Source organism: Macadamia integrifolia, chromosome 5 (genome assembly GCF_013358625.1).
Source record: "Macadamia integrifolia cultivar HAES 741 chromosome 5, SCU_Mint_v3, whole genome shotgun sequence".
Lineage (NCBI taxonomy): Eukaryota > Viridiplantae > Streptophyta > Magnoliopsida > Proteales > Proteaceae > Macadamia > Macadamia integrifolia.
The window spans coordinates 20,592,883-20,613,527 of NC_056561.1; the positions used below are offsets into that span (position 1 = coordinate 20,592,883).

At 38.0% G+C, this 20,645-nt stretch overlaps 2 protein-coding genes across 3 annotated transcripts in view; one reads left to right on the forward strand and one right to left on the reverse strand.

Moving 5' to 3' along the window:
• Positions 1-12,603, forward strand: part of LOC122078820 (probable aspartyl aminopeptidase) — a 24,710-nt gene extending 12,107 nt beyond the window's left edge. The window contains exons 8-10 of the mRNA XM_042644965.1: positions 8,644-8,718; positions 8,803-8,943; positions 12,059-12,603. Coding sequence (XP_042500899.1) covers positions 8,644-8,718; positions 8,803-8,943; positions 12,059-12,280 — 438 coding nt within the window. The 3' untranslated portion in view covers positions 12,281-12,603. The remainder of the gene's footprint in view (positions 1-8,643; positions 8,719-8,802; positions 8,944-12,058) is intronic.
• Positions 12,604-14,403: 1,800 nt separating this feature from the next.
• Positions 14,404-20,645, reverse strand: part of LOC122078785 (sister chromatid cohesion 1 protein 2-like) — a 7,403-nt gene continuing 1,161 nt past the window's right edge. Inside the window, exons 2-14 of one of the 2 annotated variants that reach the window (XM_042644914.1) lie at positions 20,158-20,222; positions 19,961-20,071; positions 19,829-19,866; positions 19,701-19,741; positions 18,969-19,033; positions 18,361-18,872; positions 17,412-17,523; positions 16,540-16,670; positions 16,190-16,470; positions 15,823-15,859; positions 15,686-15,707; positions 15,453-15,585; positions 14,404-14,869 (exon numbers count right to left, since the gene is read on the reverse strand). In XM_042644914.1, the coding sequence (XP_042500848.1) occupies positions 14,777-14,869; positions 15,453-15,585; positions 15,686-15,707; positions 15,823-15,859; positions 16,190-16,470; positions 16,540-16,670; positions 17,412-17,523; positions 18,361-18,872; positions 18,969-19,033; positions 19,701-19,741; positions 19,829-19,866; positions 19,961-20,046 (1,551 nt within the window). In that variant the 5' untranslated portion in view covers positions 20,047-20,071; positions 20,158-20,222 and the 3' untranslated portion in view covers positions 14,404-14,776. Of the gene's footprint in view, positions 14,870-15,452; positions 15,586-15,685; positions 15,708-15,822; positions 15,860-16,189; positions 16,471-16,539; positions 16,671-17,411; positions 17,524-18,360; positions 18,873-18,968; positions 19,034-19,700; positions 19,742-19,828; positions 19,867-19,960; positions 20,223-20,645 lie in introns of both variants that reach the window. The other variant, XM_042644913.1, reaches the window with a different exon arrangement.

A 20,645-nucleotide genomic window follows, 5' to 3' on the forward strand; every position in this document is an offset into this window, starting at 1 on the left:
AATAGTTAGCAACTCCTTTGTGGGCAGAGCTAATACCTTCTTCTCATTGTCAATGCCCTTCTGATTTGACCTTAATGATCTCTTCCGCCGTATTTCAGCCGGCACATTTACCGGATAGAAAGTTGTAGGAACTCCCTTCCACATGAAAGTACACAGATTCTTCTTCCCTCCAACTATGGCATCATTGTCATACATCCAGGGACAACCAAGCAATACATCTGTGAGTTTCATTGGGATCACATCACACCAAACTTTCTCTTCATATCGGTAAAGTTTCAAAGGAACTGAGCACCTCTTATTCACCTCTAAGGTATTACCATTCAGCAAGGATACCTTATAAGGCTGAGGATGTGGGTCAGCTTTCAAGGTTGCTTTCTTCACAAAGGCTTCAGAAACAACGTTGACACAACTGCCACTATCAATGATAATCTGACAAGTATGCTCCCTGACTTTATACGGCTGTAGAATATGTTGTTACGTCGCCAATCCTCTCCTTTGTTTTCAGCCACCATTATGCGAGTAACAATATTTATTCCCTGGGTATCATCCTCATTAGTGTTTTCCATATCATAGTCATATCCACCATCATCATCATCATCTAATGGGTAGGGATAAAGAGCTGACTCATCCTCCTCATTGGAGTCTTCAACCTCAGCTACTGCATTAACCCTCTGCTTATGCGGACAAGACTTAGCAAAATGTCCTATCTCTTGACAATGGAAACACTGTACCTTATTACTACCTGTCATGGGTGCCTTTCCTTTATGATCAGCTCGTGGAGGAAAAGTGGATTTTGGAGGTGCTGAGTTACTAGGTTTAGTGGCTGGAAAATTCTTCTTTACCTCCCCAGCTTGGAAACCAAACCTTCTAACTGGCTGTGCTAGAAGCTCCTCTGCTCGTAGGGCCTTGTCAAAACAATCCCTCACTGAGTGCACTTCAACAACTCCGATACCCCTGTTGATTTCAACTCGTAATCCCAGTCGAAACCGAGATAACAGTTGCCTTTCATTCTCCCTTATGCCTGTACGAGAATAAAGTGCGTCAAACTTGTTCATGTACTCGGCAACAGTCATAGACCCTTGACGAAGAGACTTCAGCTGGTCTTGTATGAGAGCTCTGAAGTTGCGTGGCAAGTATTTATCTGATAATTCAAGCTTCATCTCTTCCCAACTAGTAGGTTCTCTACCACGGTCTTCCAACTCTAGCTCATAGGTCCTCCACCACTCACGAGCAGCCCCAACTAGCTTAGCACGAGCTAGTTTCATCTTCCGTTCCTCAGGTAACTCATAATAGTCAAAATAGTCGTCTAGTGCCACTACCCAATCATAGAACAATTGGGGGTCATATCTCCCATCAAACTCCTTCAGATCGAGCTTGACCTTCTGTGAATCTCCAGAATACCTCTGTTGCACGGGACGCTCAGTCTCAAAATATCCTCTTACATGCTCTTCAAAAGTAGGTTGTGCTACCGAAACCCTCTGTGGTGCTCTCAGATTAGGGTTTGCTCTCCTATTAGTCAACTGAGTAACCACATTCATTGGATTGTCCACTTCGGGTGTTGTACGTGAACTGCCAGTAGGCTGTTGGGGTGGGGTCTCTTCATTCAACAACCTGGCATCTAATTCAGCCTTCAACTCAGCCTTTAGTTCAGCTCTCATATTCTGTATCAACTCCATAATAGAAGCTAAGGTGGGGGTGTTGTTCTCAGCCATGCTCTGATACCACTTAATGTAGGACTAGATCTGAACGATCAAACTAGACCCAACAACAGGAACTTGTAACCAAAGAACAACCAAAACCAGCTCCACAGATATATGAGAAATCAGACTTCACATAACAGTCTAGTAGCACTATCGATCTTAAGGAATATTAGCACAAAGAATAAACAAAGAGAGCAGCAGCCCTTAGAACTAAACCAGGGACTGACTAAGTGTATTAACCACTTCAAGTTCTTCTCAAGTATGATCAGGAGTCCAGAAATCAGCAGTCATAATAGCAGAGATGTCAAATCCAGAAAATAGAAGCTAAAGCCGCTAGAAGACAAAAATAGGGAGATTTTGAATATCTCTTTACAGGCTCCTCAGAAACAGTCCAAACTAAGGTCGATCCTTAGTAGTATATGGATAAACAATCGATCAAAATCTGGGCTCAAACCGAGGGCTGGAACTGCCCTTTTTAGAGGAGACCGATTGGCAAAAAACTGCAGAATTTTCTGGGCAGTAGTTTAAAAATAAATACCTGGTTGTAGCAGCAATATTAGCTTGAATATAGATTGTAAAGAAGAGAAGGAAACACACTAAGAACCCTCCTGGACTTCACGCCGCAAGGAGTCACCTGGATCAGACACCAAGCCCTTCTTCCTTGATCAAACACAAAGGAATTCTCTTGGAGAGAAAGCAGCAGTAGCAGCCATATAGTTTGTCAAAATCGTGGCTCATTAAAAGAGCCATCATCTTTATTTATAACAGTGATAGGGGTTACATAAAATAGAAACTAACTTTAGTTTCCAAAAACTGAAATAGGAAACTAAAAATTAGAAACTCAACTAGTTACTAAAACTGAAAATAGAAACTTACAAAATAGAAAGTCCTTTAGTTGCTAAACTAGAAATAGAAACTAATTTATGACTGAAAATTAGAAACTAAATAACCCCATCTAAAAAGGAAACTAAAGAAAAAGGAAACAAATCACTGAATCCCGTATGCCACCTTAGAACCCCTAGTTTAGACCCATAAAAGTAGCCCAATATACTCCGAACCACATGGACTGAAGGCCCAACACGTATACAACCCAACCCTAAGCTTATTCCTAATAAAACAAGCCTAGTTTGGTGAAGAAATTGCATCACCTACACCGGCAGGAAACACTCAACCACTGCCCCCTAAAAAGAATCATTTTCAGGGGCAGAGAGGTCATTTCAGGGGAGGGAAGTGGAGAGATAGACACAGGATCCAGGGGCGTAGGGTACGCTCCCCCGGACAGAAAACATTGTCCCTATAGTTATTATTTATTAGCTGATATATGAGGGCTTTTTTTTTTTTCCTGTTTTGTATAAATAAGCATTGTAACCACCCCCATCGATTATGGTGAATGGATTAGTTTTATTTATTTGATGATTGTCTTATGTGGTTGCATTCTCTACCTCCTCTCAATTTGGTAATGGACGACTCTCCTCTCCTTCTCTCTTTTCCTCTCATTATCTTCTCTATCCCCCTCCTATGTTTTCTCATTACCGCTCTATCTTGCTCCCTCTTTCCTTTTATTGAATATTCAGTTTTCTTATCTTCTTTTAAATCAATTTGTTATGCTTGTCTGAATTTTCAGATTACAGCTAAGCTTCTATATTCCTCTGTTTAAACTGGTAATTTGTTAGCCTTTTTTTTTCTCTCTTCATTCCATTTGTTTACTACTTAAATCATATTTTTTAGGAAATTTTTGTTTCTTCCCAACCTTCAGTCCACCCATCAACCACTATCTCTCTCCTCTCTACTTCATCTCATTGATTTCAAAAACTTATTAATTTTTTTTTAATTTATGATTTCTTATTCTGAAAACTATTGCTTAAATTCTAAGCCATTAGATCTAGATTCAGATCTGGCCATATCAACCATTAGATCAAAATTTGACCATTAGATTGATATCAGATATGTCTCATATCTAACAGTTAAATCAGGATATCTTTCATTCCATTATTGGGCCCATTACCTGTAGGGCAATCAAATTCACAGAACTGATCAATCTCATTAGTTTGGTATCAGAGCCAAACCTGAAGCTCTTTATCATAGAGGTTGATCAATACATCTATGACTTCTTTTGATGAAAGATGATATTTATACAATCTGAGAGAGTATGCAAGACATAAGGGCTTCTTTTACGGAATTTGGTGAATATTACAGAGAAGTCAACAAAGAGTTCAATCAGAAAACTGCCGCTATATTTGAATTTCTTGTGGAATGACTGGAAGCAAACGATCTTTAAGAAGAAGGCCATGACCGAGCTGAAGAATTGATCGATGGTCAGTTTGACGTTGTGGAGCCCTAAGAACGGTTCCAATTGAGAAACTACAATTCAACAAGATTGATACTATTGATTTCTTTCTTCCTCCACAAATCTTGGATGGGATGAATCTGAATGTTGCTGAGTGCACTTGTGCGAAGCGTAGGATTGTCATCCTATCCAAGATGCCAATTGAGTGATGGTGGTGCTACAACACTAAGACTTGAGGATGAGTTCTATTTTATTTATTTTTCTTACAAAGAATAATGCTAGGTTATTTTTAGGTTTGGTTTATTATTTTAAGGGGCTGAAATATAAAGCCCAAAAATGGCAGTTTTAAGGGTACACGAAATTAATTTTTTATTTTGGTGGGTCCCATGTTAGTGTCACTAGCTGGTTAGAATACTAGACTAGTGATCAGTCTATGAGTTAGTTAAGGAAATATAAAATTCTAGATTGCTTTGTTGTCCAAGAGTCTTTATTGGGAAAGTTTAGATATTATATTTTCTTACTAGATTCCTTTGTTGTCCAAGAGTCTTTATTGGGAAAGTCTAGATATTATATTTTCTTGGTAGTTAAGTTGATCTAGGAGATTGCTTAGTGTGTCACGTTTTGGGGTTGTGGTCCATGGATGTCCATGGACCTCTGTACCCTGGGATCATGGCTTATTTAGTTGTTATGTCTCTTCGTAGATTCTTGTTTGCTTTCTCCTTGATTTTGTCACAGATTTTGTTTTTCTGTTTTCTGTAAATAATCCATTGATTATGGTGGATGGATTACTTTTATTTATATGGTAATTGCCTTATGTAGTTTCATTCTCTCCCTCTTCACGATTTGGTAAGGGAAATCTCCCCACTCCTCTTTATGTGAGGCTAGGTAGTGATATCAGAATATGTAATAGCCCCCAAAACAGTAACAGAATATCCTTCTAATAATCACAGTATCATTGACTAACAGTAGCCAATATCCCAGGTTAAGAAATACAACTGAAACAGACTAAAACAACCAATCAGATAAGGCCAGATTAGGTTAAAACTCAGGAAATCATGTCGTAAACAAAACCTCAAAAAAAGGCTCAATTAGGTTCAGTATTACCGTTGAATGAAGGTTGATATATGGAGATCTAAACCCAAAAGAACAGCTTGAATTGATGGCTGGATCAGAAGATAGGGCAATTCTTGATTTAGGGCAGAATTTGAGAAATTTCTGATTTCTCAGCAATTAGATGGCCCTATAACCCCAGTCGAGTGTTCTTCAGGTAGGGCTTGAATGGTCCTCAAAAGATAGCCTTTAATGGACAAGGGATCTGGAATATATGACAACACAACTGCTGCCCAGAAATCACCCGAAACAGGGGTGGCGCAGGACTTGGGAAGTCTCTGATCACAGCAGCAAGAGCAGGAGCATGTCAATTGGATCTTCAAAGGGATCTTCTAACTGGCCTCGGAGGGACTTACTGACTCACAGAAAATAGAAGAATATAAGAGGGAGAATAGCGGAATCGATAGCAAGAAGGGGATGGGGGATATCTCACAACATAGGTATCTTACCTATCGCAAACTATCTTAGTCTTATTCTCATCACCTCTCAAGACAATGGGGATGCACAAGCCTCTCTCAATACGTTGGGGACTCCATTGGAGTCGATTACTCAAAAATAGAAACTTATGAAATAGGAAACATTAAGAAGAAAGAAACTTAACAGGAAAAGAAACAAAGAAATTTAGGCTCTGTACTGTAACATTTATGTTTTAAAAAACTGATTCTGGGTCCAGCATAGTTTTTTGTATTTCTATGTTTTTGGAGTGATTCTGTACCTTAAATGTTGTATGGTAATGTTGAAAAAAAATTGTTTCTGTAACTAGGAAGAAATAGAAATATGAATGGTTCACACTTGACATAATCTTTTCTATTATGAAATAAATAATTACGTAAAATGCTACCTACACCATAGGAAATAATGAATTCAATAGTTCAACATTCAAGTCTTACCAGAATGAATTACATAGCCGTGGTTCTTAGCAATTGTTAGATTCTTGATCATTGAAAATAGGTACAAATCAAGCGAATACCCCCACATAATAATCCCGACTACAACTTAACCATACATCAATACAGCCATGAGTTCCAACTAATTTAAACTATTTCAATGTTTTCAACAAGGTCAAGCAAGTACTACATAATACAATTCTATATATATTCAGAAAATAAGATCCCAAAATTTCAGAGATGCTTCAGCCATTCTGCTCTCCTGGTGCCAAGACCATCTCCTTGACCTTCAACCATGGAAGCTCGAAAGAACAAGCATGCATGTTAGCCTTATTTCTGCATATTCAATTAAGCTTGTCTCCTATAATAGACTACATATTTCTAGTGTTGAAGAACTAACAACACGTTCTTCCATTCGCATAAGATCCAAAACAACAAAATTGAAGAATTTTCAAATTTTGATCTTAACCCGGATCAACCCAATACTCCATTTTCCATAGGGTTTCAAGAATCAGGGTTTCGCACATGGTTTGAAGAATTTGCTGCAAGTATTTGGGTTTGCCAAAGACTTCAGAGAGCGGCACATAAAGTCTACGAAAGTCGTTCAATTGTTGGATATGTTTGGGTTTTTGCCAATATCAATGAAGTTTGAACAGCACATAACACCTCCCCTCCAACTCTCCTCTTCACCAATTCATTAATCAATGGGAAAAGGTGTAATAGGTTCCCTCCTTTTTGTTCATAAGCTTTCCTTACCTTCGGCAGCTTATAATTATAGCAGACAGTATCTCCCTGCAAGAAACTATCTACCTTGGACCGACTTGAAGAGTCTGCGAAGGAGAGCAAACAACAGATGACAGAGTCAATCATATTGGGTACCACAACTAAATAGACACTGCCAGCGATATTAGATGCGACGTATCAAATTGTCAGTTTCAGGGAAGACGTTGAACAACTCCAAAATACTTTTGAACAATTGGTTCCACTTTTAAAAAAGGGAAGCAACTGGTTTTAGAGTTGACTAATCAGAAGAGGAAGGGTCTCAAGAAATTTGAAAAGAAGGTGCTGGAAGGAAAAAAGCTCGTCAAGAAGTGTTGCAAGATCTCGGCTCCGAACATCTACTAGAAAGACTGTTACTCCAGGAAGATCTCCTCTCTAGCTTTGATTGTTATGTTTTGATGACTAATTCCATAAATACCCCCGTTCACTTAAGTAAGACATTCATTTTTGTGCCTTTGCTCAGAATCAATTCTGAAATTAAAAAGCAACAAAACCTTGTGCCAAAAAAATAGCTCTAGAGTCTGAAATGTACCCGGTTCATTTCAAAAAAATAGAAAAATGAACCGGACATACCATACAGCTTTCACCCTATTTCTATTCCAAAAAAAGAAAAAATACCAGAATTGATTTTTCAGAACATTGCCATACAGAGCCTTAGTAACTCCTAAAACTGGAAACTGAATATTGTCCTTGGACAAAGTAAAAACTAGTTACAAAAAACGGAAAGACAACAAAAGGAAACAAATTCTTATAGAAGAGCCTCCAATCAATGGTAACTTGTCTTGCTGTCCAAGGTATTACTAAAGACAAAGAAACTTCCCCACAATTTGGGTTTGAGGGATCCAAAAACCCCTAGCTCAAGTGGGCTGGCCCAGTTCCAAAACTGGTTGGTCCTATGGCCCTGTGGACTGGTCCATTAATTGAGGTGGTGGACCACCCTTTTGATTCTTGCAGCTGGTGTATTGCTTGCCAAAGAATTGATCTACGTCACCTCTTATCTCCTATTCTCTTTTCTCCCTCCCTCTCATTGTCTTCTCTATCGCCATCCTAGAACTGTTACTCTTTCCTCCTCCTTTTCCTCCTATGTTTCTCATTGCAAACTCTATCTTGTTCCCTCTTTCCTTTTATCGATTGTTTGTCTTCTTATTAATGTCTATTGTGCTCATCTGACATTTCCAGATTACAGCTAAGTTCCTTTTTCTCCTCTTCCTCTCTATAAACTGTTAAATGGATAGCCTTTTCTTCTTCTCTCCCTTCTATCCATTGGTTTAAAGTTTATATCTTATTTGTAGGAAAGGTTTTATTTCTTCCCTATCTTCAGTCCACCCATCAACCACTCTCTCTCCACTCAACTTCACCCCACCAATTTTAATAATTATTTATTTTTCTGATTTCTTGTTCTGAAAATTATTGCTTAAATTATGAACCATTAGTCTAGATTCAGATCTGTCCATGTCTACCGTTAGATGAAATCTGACCATTAGATCCAAGTTCAGATATGACCATATTTAGTTGTTAGATCAGGATCTTTTCCATTCCATTAGTGTGACCATTTTCCGCAGGCCAATCAGATCCATCAGATCTGATTGATCTACATCATACGGCCTATTAGAACTGCAGTGTTGTTTATTTTTTTGGCCTAGTTGGTGTAAACTTCACTCAAAGATGGGGGCTGACACATGTGTGTTGTTTGCTCGGAATTGGAGTGATTACAATAAACATGGGAGTGGGGGTTCTGATTAATTTTTCCATGAAATTCCTTCTTTCTTTTGAGCTTTGGCTTATCAATTTTGTTTTATTTTTCCCTTTTTGAGATTTGAGTGAATAAGTGGCTAATTTTTGTGCTGATTGGAGTTTCTCTGCATTGAATGCTTTTCAGCTTATTGAGAAAGTAATACAGCGGAGTTTCCTTGTTTCTGCTGACATGGCACATGCCCTACACCCCAATTATTTGGTATGTTGTTTCTGTTTCTCCTGAATTGCAAATTCCTATTCTTGGATTTGTTTATCATTTTGCTGTTATAACCTCCCTTTGTAGCACAAACATGAGGAAAATCATCAACCAAAGTTGCATGGAGGGCTTGTCATCAAACACAATGCCAATCAGCGTTATGCAACCAATGCTGTCACTTCCTTCATATTCCAAGAAATTGCGCAGAGGCATGAGCTTCCTATTCAGGTGAGTCCTCTTATTCTATATTTTCAATTGAATGAAACCTCAGATGGAAATCAAAGTCATTTTATTAACCACATGTAGTTCTGGATTCACATCAATGGTTTGAGATGAAAGAACAGAAAGAAAGAATACAATTTTTTTCCTTTTGTTTATGCGTAGGAGAAAGTTTAGTATGGTGTTAGAAAGCATAAAGAGAGTTGGGTATGGTTTTGACCATTGACAACAACATATGAAGCTTTCCCTTGTTTGATCATGGCTTCAAAAAGGTTGGGGTTGTTATGGGCCCACCCAAGCTAGTAAAGGCTCAAAATGCAAAGCTAATGGCAAATATGTAATTTCAATAATAATTCAGCACTGTATGAAAGTAACACAACAAATAGTGGCAATGCTATAATTTATTGGAAGTTCAAACCACAAGAGAAAGGAAACATGGAAGGCAATGTATAATCTTGGAATGGGAAACAAAATATGGATAGAAGGGACTTACGGGTAAACGGAAGGGCAATATGGGAATAGGGGATTAAAAGGGTTTAATTAATGGGGGGTGGTGTCTCCCAAACAGAGAACTTTCTCTAATCTCACCTCCAAACGACTTCAAATTTCAGGCATAAATGGTTACTTCAAGGGACTACTGGAATCAACCAACAAATACTCAAAAAGGGTCAACTCAAAAATGGGTTTAACTGCTGAACTTGAAGAGGGCGGAAGTTGCAGGTTGGTTAAGATGTACAGCTAAGTATCTTGTGGTAGGAGTGGGATTCGGGGCAGAAATTCCAGAGACTGGGTCGCCCAAATGAGGCCTTCTGTCGACCTAAACCTAGGTTGAAGGGAGAGGGAGAAGGACCGAGATCAATGTAAATGGCCGTAGGTGCTGCTGGTCAGGGTAGGGTAACGGGAAAAGGCATAAGAAGAAGAACCAGATTGCAGGGAAGAAGAATGCCACCATCCTCGCACCACACTCACAACTGTGAGATACTCTCAAATTCTATTCCATTATTCAAATCTCCATCGTTAGATTACAAACATATTTATAAAATAGAATTTAAAGTTTCCTAATTGTAGTCTAAAACTGACATAGAAGTAATGACCCAAGTAAATTCCCCATACAAAATCAAAGTGCCAATTGCAACAATGACCCAAGTAAATTGATAAATCCCTACATATCCTATTGGGCCAAAACTAAGTTTGGACCCAGTTCATCTCCATCTCGGATCCCTAACAGATTTGCGCCAGTCCAAGGAAGTGTTCTTGCATCATTCCCCCATATATCCCAATATAATCACTATGGATGACTGTGGGTCAGGTTGATTGTGTTACCAACCCAGACCCACCTTAACAGGGGTTAGTTTGGTATGGACTATTGATAGGCATAGAGCTGATGATGTTTCATCAATCATAATCATGACTGATAGGGTTGGAATCGTCTTTTGACAACTCTGATTCAATGAATTGTTATTAACATGATGGTTTTTGAAACCCTCCGAAAGCAATAGGGTTCGATTACAAAAAGTACTAGCTTGAAAGGCTTGTTGGAATTGATCCGCTATGGGATTTACATTATACACTATAGAAGCACCTGAAGTACTAAACGGAATAGATATTAGTTTGGTATGGTTGGAGCAGCAAACTCGGATTCGGCAAGAATCTCATTTTTTGGGTACTTATTGTGTAATTATTACGTATCTAGAAATCTATTTCCTTTTTGAAATCTAAAACATAATTGCTAAAGTAGAGCGCATAACCTTAAGCTTATTTTCTGTGACACGCCTACAACAGCACGGTTAAGGTTCTGTGTCTTGCATGATAAGCAGCTATAGCATTATTTTGTGAATCCATGACAGGTTGGGGCTGATTTGGGTTTGTCAGAGATGGGGCAGGGTTAGAGAAGGGTTATGCAAAAAGCCAACTGCTTATTTCTATTAATGAATGTAAATGCCCATTTGTGTTGGGTGATCTGTCAATGGAATGCCCACCTTTTTCTTTGTCATCCTCAGGTCCTCGTACATTGAAAAATAGTGTAATCTCTTGCCCAGGTTCTCTTTGTTATCTATAAATGTGATTACTGGGTATTTAACTAGAGACATTCAAGATGAGATTCCTTAGTGTATGCTACAAAAGTAGGGATTAATGCCAAGTTTTAAGTTAAGGTTATGGAGATCAGCCTTGGAATCGAAAGGTTTTAAGATAAGTAGAACGAACACGGAGTATATGGTGGGTAGCCTTAGTTACACATGAAGGAATAATGAGGTGGTGAAATTTGATGAGAGGGAGATCCGCGCAGTGGTTTATTTTAGGGATCTGGGCTCAATCATAATTAAAAAAATAAAAAATGTGATACAGAGGATGGTGTTTTACAGAGAATTAAAATAGGATGGATGAAGTGGAGAGGTGCGCCTGGAGTGTTGTGTGATCGATGTGTTAATACTTAAAGGAAAACTTTATAGGACATTCATACTACCGGAATTATGATATAAATAAATTTAGTGTAACGAATATGAGGATGTTAAGATGGATGAGTGACAAAACTAGGAAGGATAAAGGAGTGATCATATTAGAGCTCATTTGGGAGTAGCTCCGATACATGATATGCAATGAGAAAGTCATTTGATGTGGCATGGCGATGTTCAACGGAGACCTTTGGATACTTTAATATGGAGGAGTGATTTGATTCAGATTGAAGGATCTAAAAGAGGTAGGGGGGACCTAAAATGACCCTAAGAGAAGTAGTGAGGAAAGACATGCGCAGCTTAGGCCTTGTATCAAGTATATGACCTCAAATAGAGCTTGTTGGAGGGCCAGAATCCATGTAGCTGACCCCATTTAGTTGGGATAAGGCTGAGTTGTTGTTGTTGGTTGTTATAAACTTATAATTGATGGTGATACAGATTAATTTGTATGGTCCATTTGAAAGACTCTCTCTCTCTCTCTCTCTCTCTCTCTCTTAAACGGACATTTGAAAGTTATATTCCACCTGTGAATCAGTGAACTGTTTCCTGATGCTAATTTCATGACTACACAATTCTTAGTAGTGTGCTATTTTACTATAGTTTCTCCTCTGAAGCTGGACATCATAGCAGTTAAAATTCTTCTCTGATTAATTCTTGTTCTGCCTTTCCAGGATTTTGTGGTCCGCAATGACATGCCTTGTGGTTCAACCATTGGTCCTATATTGGCAAGTGGTGTGGGAATCCGCACAGTTGATGTTGGGGCCCCACAATTATCAATGCACAGCATAAGAGAAATGTGCGCCATTGATGATGTGAGGTATTCTTATGAACATTTCAAGGCTTATTTTCAGGAGTTCACTCAGCTTGATGCTAAAGTTTGCGTGGATGTTTAACTCCTAGCTCTCAACCCTACCTTTGGGTGCTTTAGTACAATTAATCTGAAAACAGCTTACCTGTTTGCTTCTGGTGCTCTAATCAGTTGTAAGGATAAGCATTAAGGTGATTGATTGTATTTGAGGTATTGATTCCCATACATATAAATGATTTGGGAATAATAATGGAACTACTCTGGAAGAAACAATCAACGGTAATCTGTTACTTGAGATGTAGGCTGAATCTGGCAAGGCTTGTTATATGATATCAGCGGAAATCACTGATTGCTCATGAATTGTAGTGTTGTGATAATTGATGTTGTTTGATATGTTGTCCTTTTTAACGTCCTCTAGAAGTGATGGTTTTTTATGTTCTAGTGTTGCTTCTAAGGTTTAAAATTTCTACTGTTTTGGCTGGTTTACATATTGAGTTAATTGAGGTTCTCACCTCAAGATGTGTGCTGCTGTATTTTAAATTTACATTTTCACTATCGTTCTAGCAAATGACCTTATGCTTGAGGGGGCTCCAACTCCCATGGCGTACTATTAATTATAGGGGAGGGTGAGAAATCTTCCTAAACAGTCTTGCAGTCAACATGAATTTGGTGAAATTGGTGAAGGGTTAAGGAAATCCTACGTTGTGTTTGGGTGAAGGTTGAGGAAATCTCGCTTAAAGAGTTTGGTAGCTAATGACTGATGTGGTTTTAGTTTCTGTAATGTTTATGGTAGAAAAAGTTTTTCTGCATGTCAAGATTGGAGTCTATTGAGAGTATCGACAAGCAGCCATGAAATCTCTCTCTCTCTCTGTGTGAGAGCCATGAGGTCTGTGACCTCTTATCTGCGTTGATCATTTCAAGGTAGGATTAAATTTTACACTTGTGTTTCTATGCATTCTTGGAATAGATTATGGATATAGAACACATTCTGAAATCCGATACTTCTCTATTTTTTCTCGCTTTGTTCTAGACCAGAATCTATTTTGAGAATGTATGCCAAACACAGCCTCAGTTTTCAAAACTGAACCAGATGTTGAATCCAAAAAGGCCATAGTTCTTGTTTTCCCCCTTTTTTAGCAGTATTCTCTATTCTGTAGGGAAATGAGGGTTTGTATGAGAACATTTGTTTTAGGCAAAACCAGAACCAGAGACAGAGCACCTCTTGGATTGCAGGTGGTGGACCTGTAGCTGTCCTACCCATGCGGTAGTTCTTTCAAATTAACAATGTGTAAATTTTGCAAAGATAAGTTTATTTTCACCCATGGTGATGAGAGAATCTCCTCACCATGGAGATATAACTTTTGATTGTCATCTAAATGGATACTTCTACCCAAGGGGTAGGAATAAATGATAGCATGAGTCCTAAGTTCAAACACGAGGTCACATCATCATTGGTGAAGAAATTCTAAGAAAACTAGATCCATTTGGCAACGCCCAAATCTTGATTTTAAAGTGAATTTGATGAATTTCAAAATCTATGCCAATAGAATGGAAAACAATTCCCACTCCAACAGTCTCCACTAACATGACAAGCAGCATTGTACAACTTATTGGTAAGACAGTTATTCATGACCTTTGCAATTTAGCTTAACCACATTAACTTGCGGGATCATGTTTCCTGCGCAGGAGCTCTCTCTCTCTCTCTCTCTCAGAGAGGTTATTTTCTTTGGGGAGAGAGATAGAGAGCGGGAGGTGCTAGCACACCCTCCGTTCCCTGGCAAAAAACTGCTTCCCTCAACTAAATTATTGAAAATGATAGAAAACCTCATCCATATCACAAATCAAATATCAACCCAAAATAAATCACAGAAGTGCCTAAAAAGTGGCCAAAGTTACGGCCTAGTTCCAAGCATTTACTTCTTGTAAAAAAACCAGTTTGGCTTTGTTTGATTGTAAGGAAAATGCAAATATGAGAAATGATATATATTTTACAAGAAAAGTCATTTTAGATGTTTGACTGCAAGAGGAATGCACATATTTCTTTGAGAAATGAAATGTATTTTATAGGTGATGTAAAAATTTCCCTTCACTTCCCCTACAACCAAACAACCAAATGGAGCTTTTATGAAGCAAGACACTAACTTTTGCTTTGTTCTGGCAAATAAGTAAACATGCAGACACTGAAATAAACATTGGAGATCCAATAAATAAACAAATAAAAAAGCCCCAATTTATTAACAGGAAATAAATTTAGTTCAGATGAAGGCAGCGTCTTAGCTGTTTCTAATCCTTAAGGGAAAAAATTAGCAAAAAATAAAAAAAGGTGAAAGAAGACTTCTGAATATACATGAGAATGCCCAAGGAAGAAACAGAATCAAGGGAGATTATAAAAAAGAATGTACATGACAATAAATATGACATTATATACTAATGTACACGAACTGCGGTCTACGCCTCTTCCCAACCAATGAGGGATATATATACATCCAACTTCCGATATAAATAGGAAATCAAGTCTCTAATCACCAAAATCTCCCAACACAGGAATTTACTGTACATTTCTAATGCTTGGTCTGCTGAATCATATTCTTTCCAATTGAGGGGTTTTCAGCACCAGAATGTCATCATATGAATGTTCTTGTTTCACATCAACAACCCCTCTGGTCTTTAATACCTGCAATTAAAATTTTAAATAAATTAATACTTGACATATTATCACCAAGGATTTTAAACTTGGATTCAGCAGTGGATTGGCATCATCAATTCTGATCCAATTCCAGTTCAGATCAACCGGAAATCAGTCGGACTCAGCCGGAGTGACAGCACTGAAGAAAAAATGGGATCAGATAGAACTGCAGAGTTCTTTATTCCATAGATTTTTGGAGCTTTTGGCTAAAAAAACTTGAAGATTTGGCCAAAACAGTGAGTTTCCTTATTTGTCTGTGTTTTCAGTTACCAAAGGAAGAAGAAAAGTGCCAAAAAAAAAAGAGAGATTTTCTTCCACTTTTGGCAATTCAGTTATCCATGTAAAGAATCGACAGAAATTGGAATCAGCCTCCATTATTTCCAATTCAAATAGGTGATTCAGTCATTAGATTTCAATTTCTGAAACTTGATTATCTCATTGCTTGTGAGTTTTTCAATTTATAAATGCCTTCAACCCCATACTTAAAATAAGTTCAAAAATACATTCACAATGAACTCATTTCCTCTGCATATGTATCGGGCTTTACTAGATTGCAAGAAATTTGTCTTACCAATATCTCATAAAATACTCTAGCACTACCCTTTCTTGTTCTTCCTTCCAAAACACTGCCCAAACTCAGACTTTCCTTATCTTTCTGGTCCTTCTGATTTATGAAGCTTTTCTGTAGATGCCTTGCCACTTCCCTGCACACAAGAAGTTTGGAGGTTGCATCAGTCTCCTACAAGAATGAACCTGAAGCCACTAACACAAATGACTGTATAGAAGAAGCTCCATCCATCCTACCTAGTTCTATGTGTCCATCCATCTGCGTTTTAAGACGAGCAAATGAGAAAACTTAATGAAGTGAAAATCAGCAATATAATTATAATCTAAAAAAACCAAAAATTGAGGAACTATTGAGTATATGGAAGTATCCTCACCCATGTCCTGGTTATTTCCTTCATGGGGGCTGGCATCCTGGAAAGAAAGAAGATATAGCAACATAAGATACTGATGTTCTAGATAATAGGTGGACAGTGCCATTGAAATTTAAAATAATAAATAAAACATAATCCAAGTTATAAATGTTCTGTTTTAATGTTTTATCTGACAGTCGGCAGATATGGAGGCAGCACATCTGCTGGCAAATCTATTGCATGCTGGGATGCAGACCTGAATTGGGGTTGAGAATATGTGTGTGCCTCATAATGTCTACTTCTTAGTATATCATTGTTATTCTACCTCAGCATACTTGGGCCAAGCCAATACAAAAATCAATGTTCCGCTCTCAATTAACCGGTAATTTACCTCATTTAATAGATCGAGCATTAGATCCTCTGTCACAATTGGTGAGAGCTCTTTTTCTACACTTGGAACTTGAGCCATGGGGGTATTGGGAACCTCAACAGGACTCATTGGCATTGACTCGTCATCAGAATATTCTTGAAACATGGCTCCTTGTCCTGAAGATATACATGGTGTTTCTAATGCCAACTCTGCTGAAAGACGGGGGCTTACAGCAACTTCAGCTGGTCCTTCATTGTTAGCATTCCTTTCATAAAAGGGAGTTTTAAGCTCTGATGAAATACCTGATGAGTAAATGCATAGTAAGTATAAACTTGATACATCAGTGAAGAGAAAATATGGGGCCAACTCACCAACAAGCAGAGGCTCCATGAAATCCTGCTTAATCCTGGATCTTATATGGGCTCTCCACACATCAAAAGAAGTATGGGAAACTTTCCTCCGTCTAGTTACTAAACCACTGGGTGTCTTCTTCTTTGACAACCTGTGGCCAAAGATACAATACAAAACCAGGCAAGTCAATTTGTTCTTCACTCTTCAGTCACCAATTGTAACTCAAATCACCATTTTAGCTGTCGGCCAATTCAATTCTGTGAAAACTCTATGGTAAGACCTCAGATAATCTTTGTGTCACCTGTAGGCAGGGTTTCAAGAATCAAAATCAGCCAACCTGATCCCGATCCATGCTGGGTTTCCAGTGCTCATGCCAATTGCCAACTGATTATGGCCGATTCTGGATGAACTGGAATCAGAATCGGCTGGACCTGATCTGGATCCCAATTCTGAGTTTAATAACCTTGCCTGCAGATGATTTATCCAGACAATTCTATGAATAGGAAAAGGTATTTAAGGGGGTATTTAAACCCCCTCCCCCACATATTAATAGTTTTACAAAAATACACCTGGATACCTTGTTTATGCCATTTAATTTGATTGGGTGAGCTCGCTTGCTCACCCCTGAGGTGATGCAATCACTGTCTAAAAACCTACCTATCATACAAAATCCACATTTTTATATGAAAAAAAATCTATTAATTTCCCAATTCGAACCCGTGACCCCCAGGTCGCAATGGAGCAACTTTACCATTGCACTGAGGCCCGCGTTGTAAAAAAAAAAATCGATAGTTAATTCTTTTGATTAAAAATATATATATATTAAAAAAAAAATTATAACTTCTCGGTTATTTGACAAAAGAAAGGTAGAAGTTACATAACCATCACTCACTTGCTACGCAACCTTGTAACATCATCATGGACATGAATTCTCTTCCTTGATTTCCGAACTTGCTCCTTCTGAGCAGGTGTGGGATGAACCATAGATTCAGGTGTAGCAGATCCTGCATTAAAAGAAGTTATGTTGATAAAGGATCAACTTGCTTATAGATAAATCTTAAACAAAAAAATCTAGAAGCATAAGACTGGAAATTGATCCTTACATGAGTGTGTGAACTGGGAAGACCTAAATCAGCTAGCCTAACTCATTCCACTATATATAACTAAAAATAACAATAATGTTAGTGTTTGACTGCACCAAAATTTAAGGCTCTTGGTAGGGAATCCATCCCATACGACAGTGAATACTTGTAAACATGTTACTATGGGAAGAAACTTGGGTTCCTTGTTCCCCATAAATTAATACATTTAAAAGGGATAATCTGCTGGCATTCCTCAGATTATTTGGTTTAACTATGGTTTTATTTGGTTTAACTATGGTTTATCCTCTTAAAATCCTCAATCTTCTTTGGAGCAGTTACTGCTTCTTCAAGTTTCCAATGGATATCTATTTTGATTGCTAGGTTATAGTACATCTAGAAGCAATAGAACAATGGATTTTAGAGGACAGGGATTGCTTTTGCCAAGAACTGCATAAGATTCTTGGATAATTCTCAAAGAGCTGAAAGTAAAATTCTTAGGTATTTCATTGATTCATCCATCTCTAAACCCCTTTATTTGTCTCATTTCAAAACGATTTTGATCCGATTGTTGAGACCATAGAAAATGGTGTTTCCTTGTTCATGGATCCTTTACTTTGAATCGTTAGATTTAGACATTACTTTGGCAATCCTTAGATAATTTCAAAATGGCAGGATATTACTTGGTTTGCATACAATACATTTTTAGTCGAAAAGATTTTACCTATTCCAACAAAATTGTGCAGCTTCCCACATACTAACCTGAAGCAAATGGCAATTCAGGCTGAGTTCCATCGGGTGTAATAGCAATTTGATGGTCTTCAGTAAAAACATTATGTTCTATTTCCAATGGTGGTATTTCCAGAAACTTTATCCTCTTCACTTGAATATCCACTTCATCGAATTGTGGAGCCAGGTCCATAGGTTCCTCAGTACCACCAAACATGTCAGGGTATGAAGACCCAGATTCTTGTGGAATTTGAACAGGAGTAATAGCAACTGGGTGGTCCTCACCAAAGACACGATGTTCCTCAATATCCAACTGTGGTATCTCTGGGAAATTTATCTTCTCTGTTCGATAATCCCCCTTATCAAATTGTGGATCCATGTCCAGGGGAACCTCTATTCCTAACACGTTTAGGTCCTGACATTCTTCTTGAAGGAACGGACTAAATTGAACCATCTCCGTGCTTGCTTCTAAATTGCTTGGATTCAGAGAATGGCTGACCACCATATTGACCACCGTATCAAGATCCAATATAGGTGAAGAAGCACTGCAATGACACCGCCAAAAACATTGATCAACCAATAAGGACTCCTTATTTTTGTAATTGGGAAAGGTTCAAAAGAAAGAAGAATTGCATGCATACTCATCAAATGTTGCATGTACAGAAGGGTAGATATCCAACTGAAAAGATGGTTCAATGCTGTGATACTGCAGAAATGTACAAGTTAAGAATATAAAAAAGATCTCTAACTAAATAAAGTCATTTGTAGCACACATGCAAGATGATCAAAGATCACTGACACACAAGACACAAGACAGCTCTTATATTACTGTATCACTGAAATCGGACTTTCCCTAGTAATTTGTGCATAAATCAAGACATCTCTCTTTATGTGGCATTAATTTAGTCAAAGAAAAATTAGAATGCATCATCGGTTACATACAAAAGCGAATAACAGGTGTTTTGGGGAAGTCAACACAAACACTTTAATCCTCGAGGACATGAGTTTGTCAACGAAACTAATCAAAATCCTATATATGGCTACACTTTCTTAATGAATTACTCTAAAAGGGAAAAAAAGCATGTGGCCCTAAATCCTGTTCATGCATCAATCTAGATCACTCAAGAGATCAGCATTGATAGTAGTTGAAATATACACCAAATGCATATCTTAAACCACCCACTCAGGTGAAATCAACCAAGATATCTTCTGCCTGAGGTAAGATTTTGGGGGTATCAACCATCAAGAGGTATCCTGCATGATGAATCTATCCATAGATAAGTCACAGAGACCACACAGAACAAGGGACATAAAACTTATAATAATTGACAGCTATAAAGTTCTTTTCGACAAACTATAGTAATGATGCTTACCTTGTTTAGAGAACAATGCTTTCTTGCTTCATCCTCAAATGCTTTTGTTTTATGAAAAGAAAAATTAACCAAAATTAGAACAATGGAGAAGTAATTAAACATTTGAAAAGAGCTAAGAAATCTGGTACCTTCAAGCGTGATCTCTTCACGTGGTCTGATGTTCCGCCTGAGAAGTCCGAAAAACAGAGAAAAGGAAGTTGTAATTCTTACAGAAGAAAATGAGAAACTTAAGCACGTCTTGAGGACATTCAACATCATACCTGTTTACATCTTCTGGGACCTCTACATCAAAACTATCAAGTTCAAACCTTTCTGGAAAAGTGAAAGAGACATGTGGTGCAGACATGGCTTCAATTTGCAGATTAGATTTTCTGGCAACTGAAAAATTATTTATTCTGGCCAAAATGTCATTACAGTCATTGTAAAGATAGTCAACTTTGTTTGAGTATATCCTCACCACACCGAGGAGAAGATAACCAAGTACTCTGTATGTTAATGTTACTTCATATTCCATGATCTCATCTGCATGAGATGACAAAAGCAGAAAAGGGGAAAAGGTAACTGATGAGTGGTGATGATCAAAATCAACCAAATGACACAAGGTTGTAGGACTAAACTTAGAACTAGTCACAATTGTAACAACTCATATGTTTTAGACCTTTCCTTTAATGTGCATCCAATTACTCAAGCAGGCCCTTTTTTGTTTTCAAGATGTGTTCAAAAGTACCACTATCGGCCAAAACATTAGCAAGTTTGTGAGAATTCATGGAATTTATAGCTCAGAGAGAACACAGAGCACATCACGTCGAAGTAACTACAACGTAATCAACTTAATAGGCATATACTACTGCATCACAGCACACTATGAAGGGAGAACAGCCATTTCTTTCCAAACTCAAGGGGGACTGACACCAAATGTCCTTTTCTTTCTTTGGGTGGGGTGGG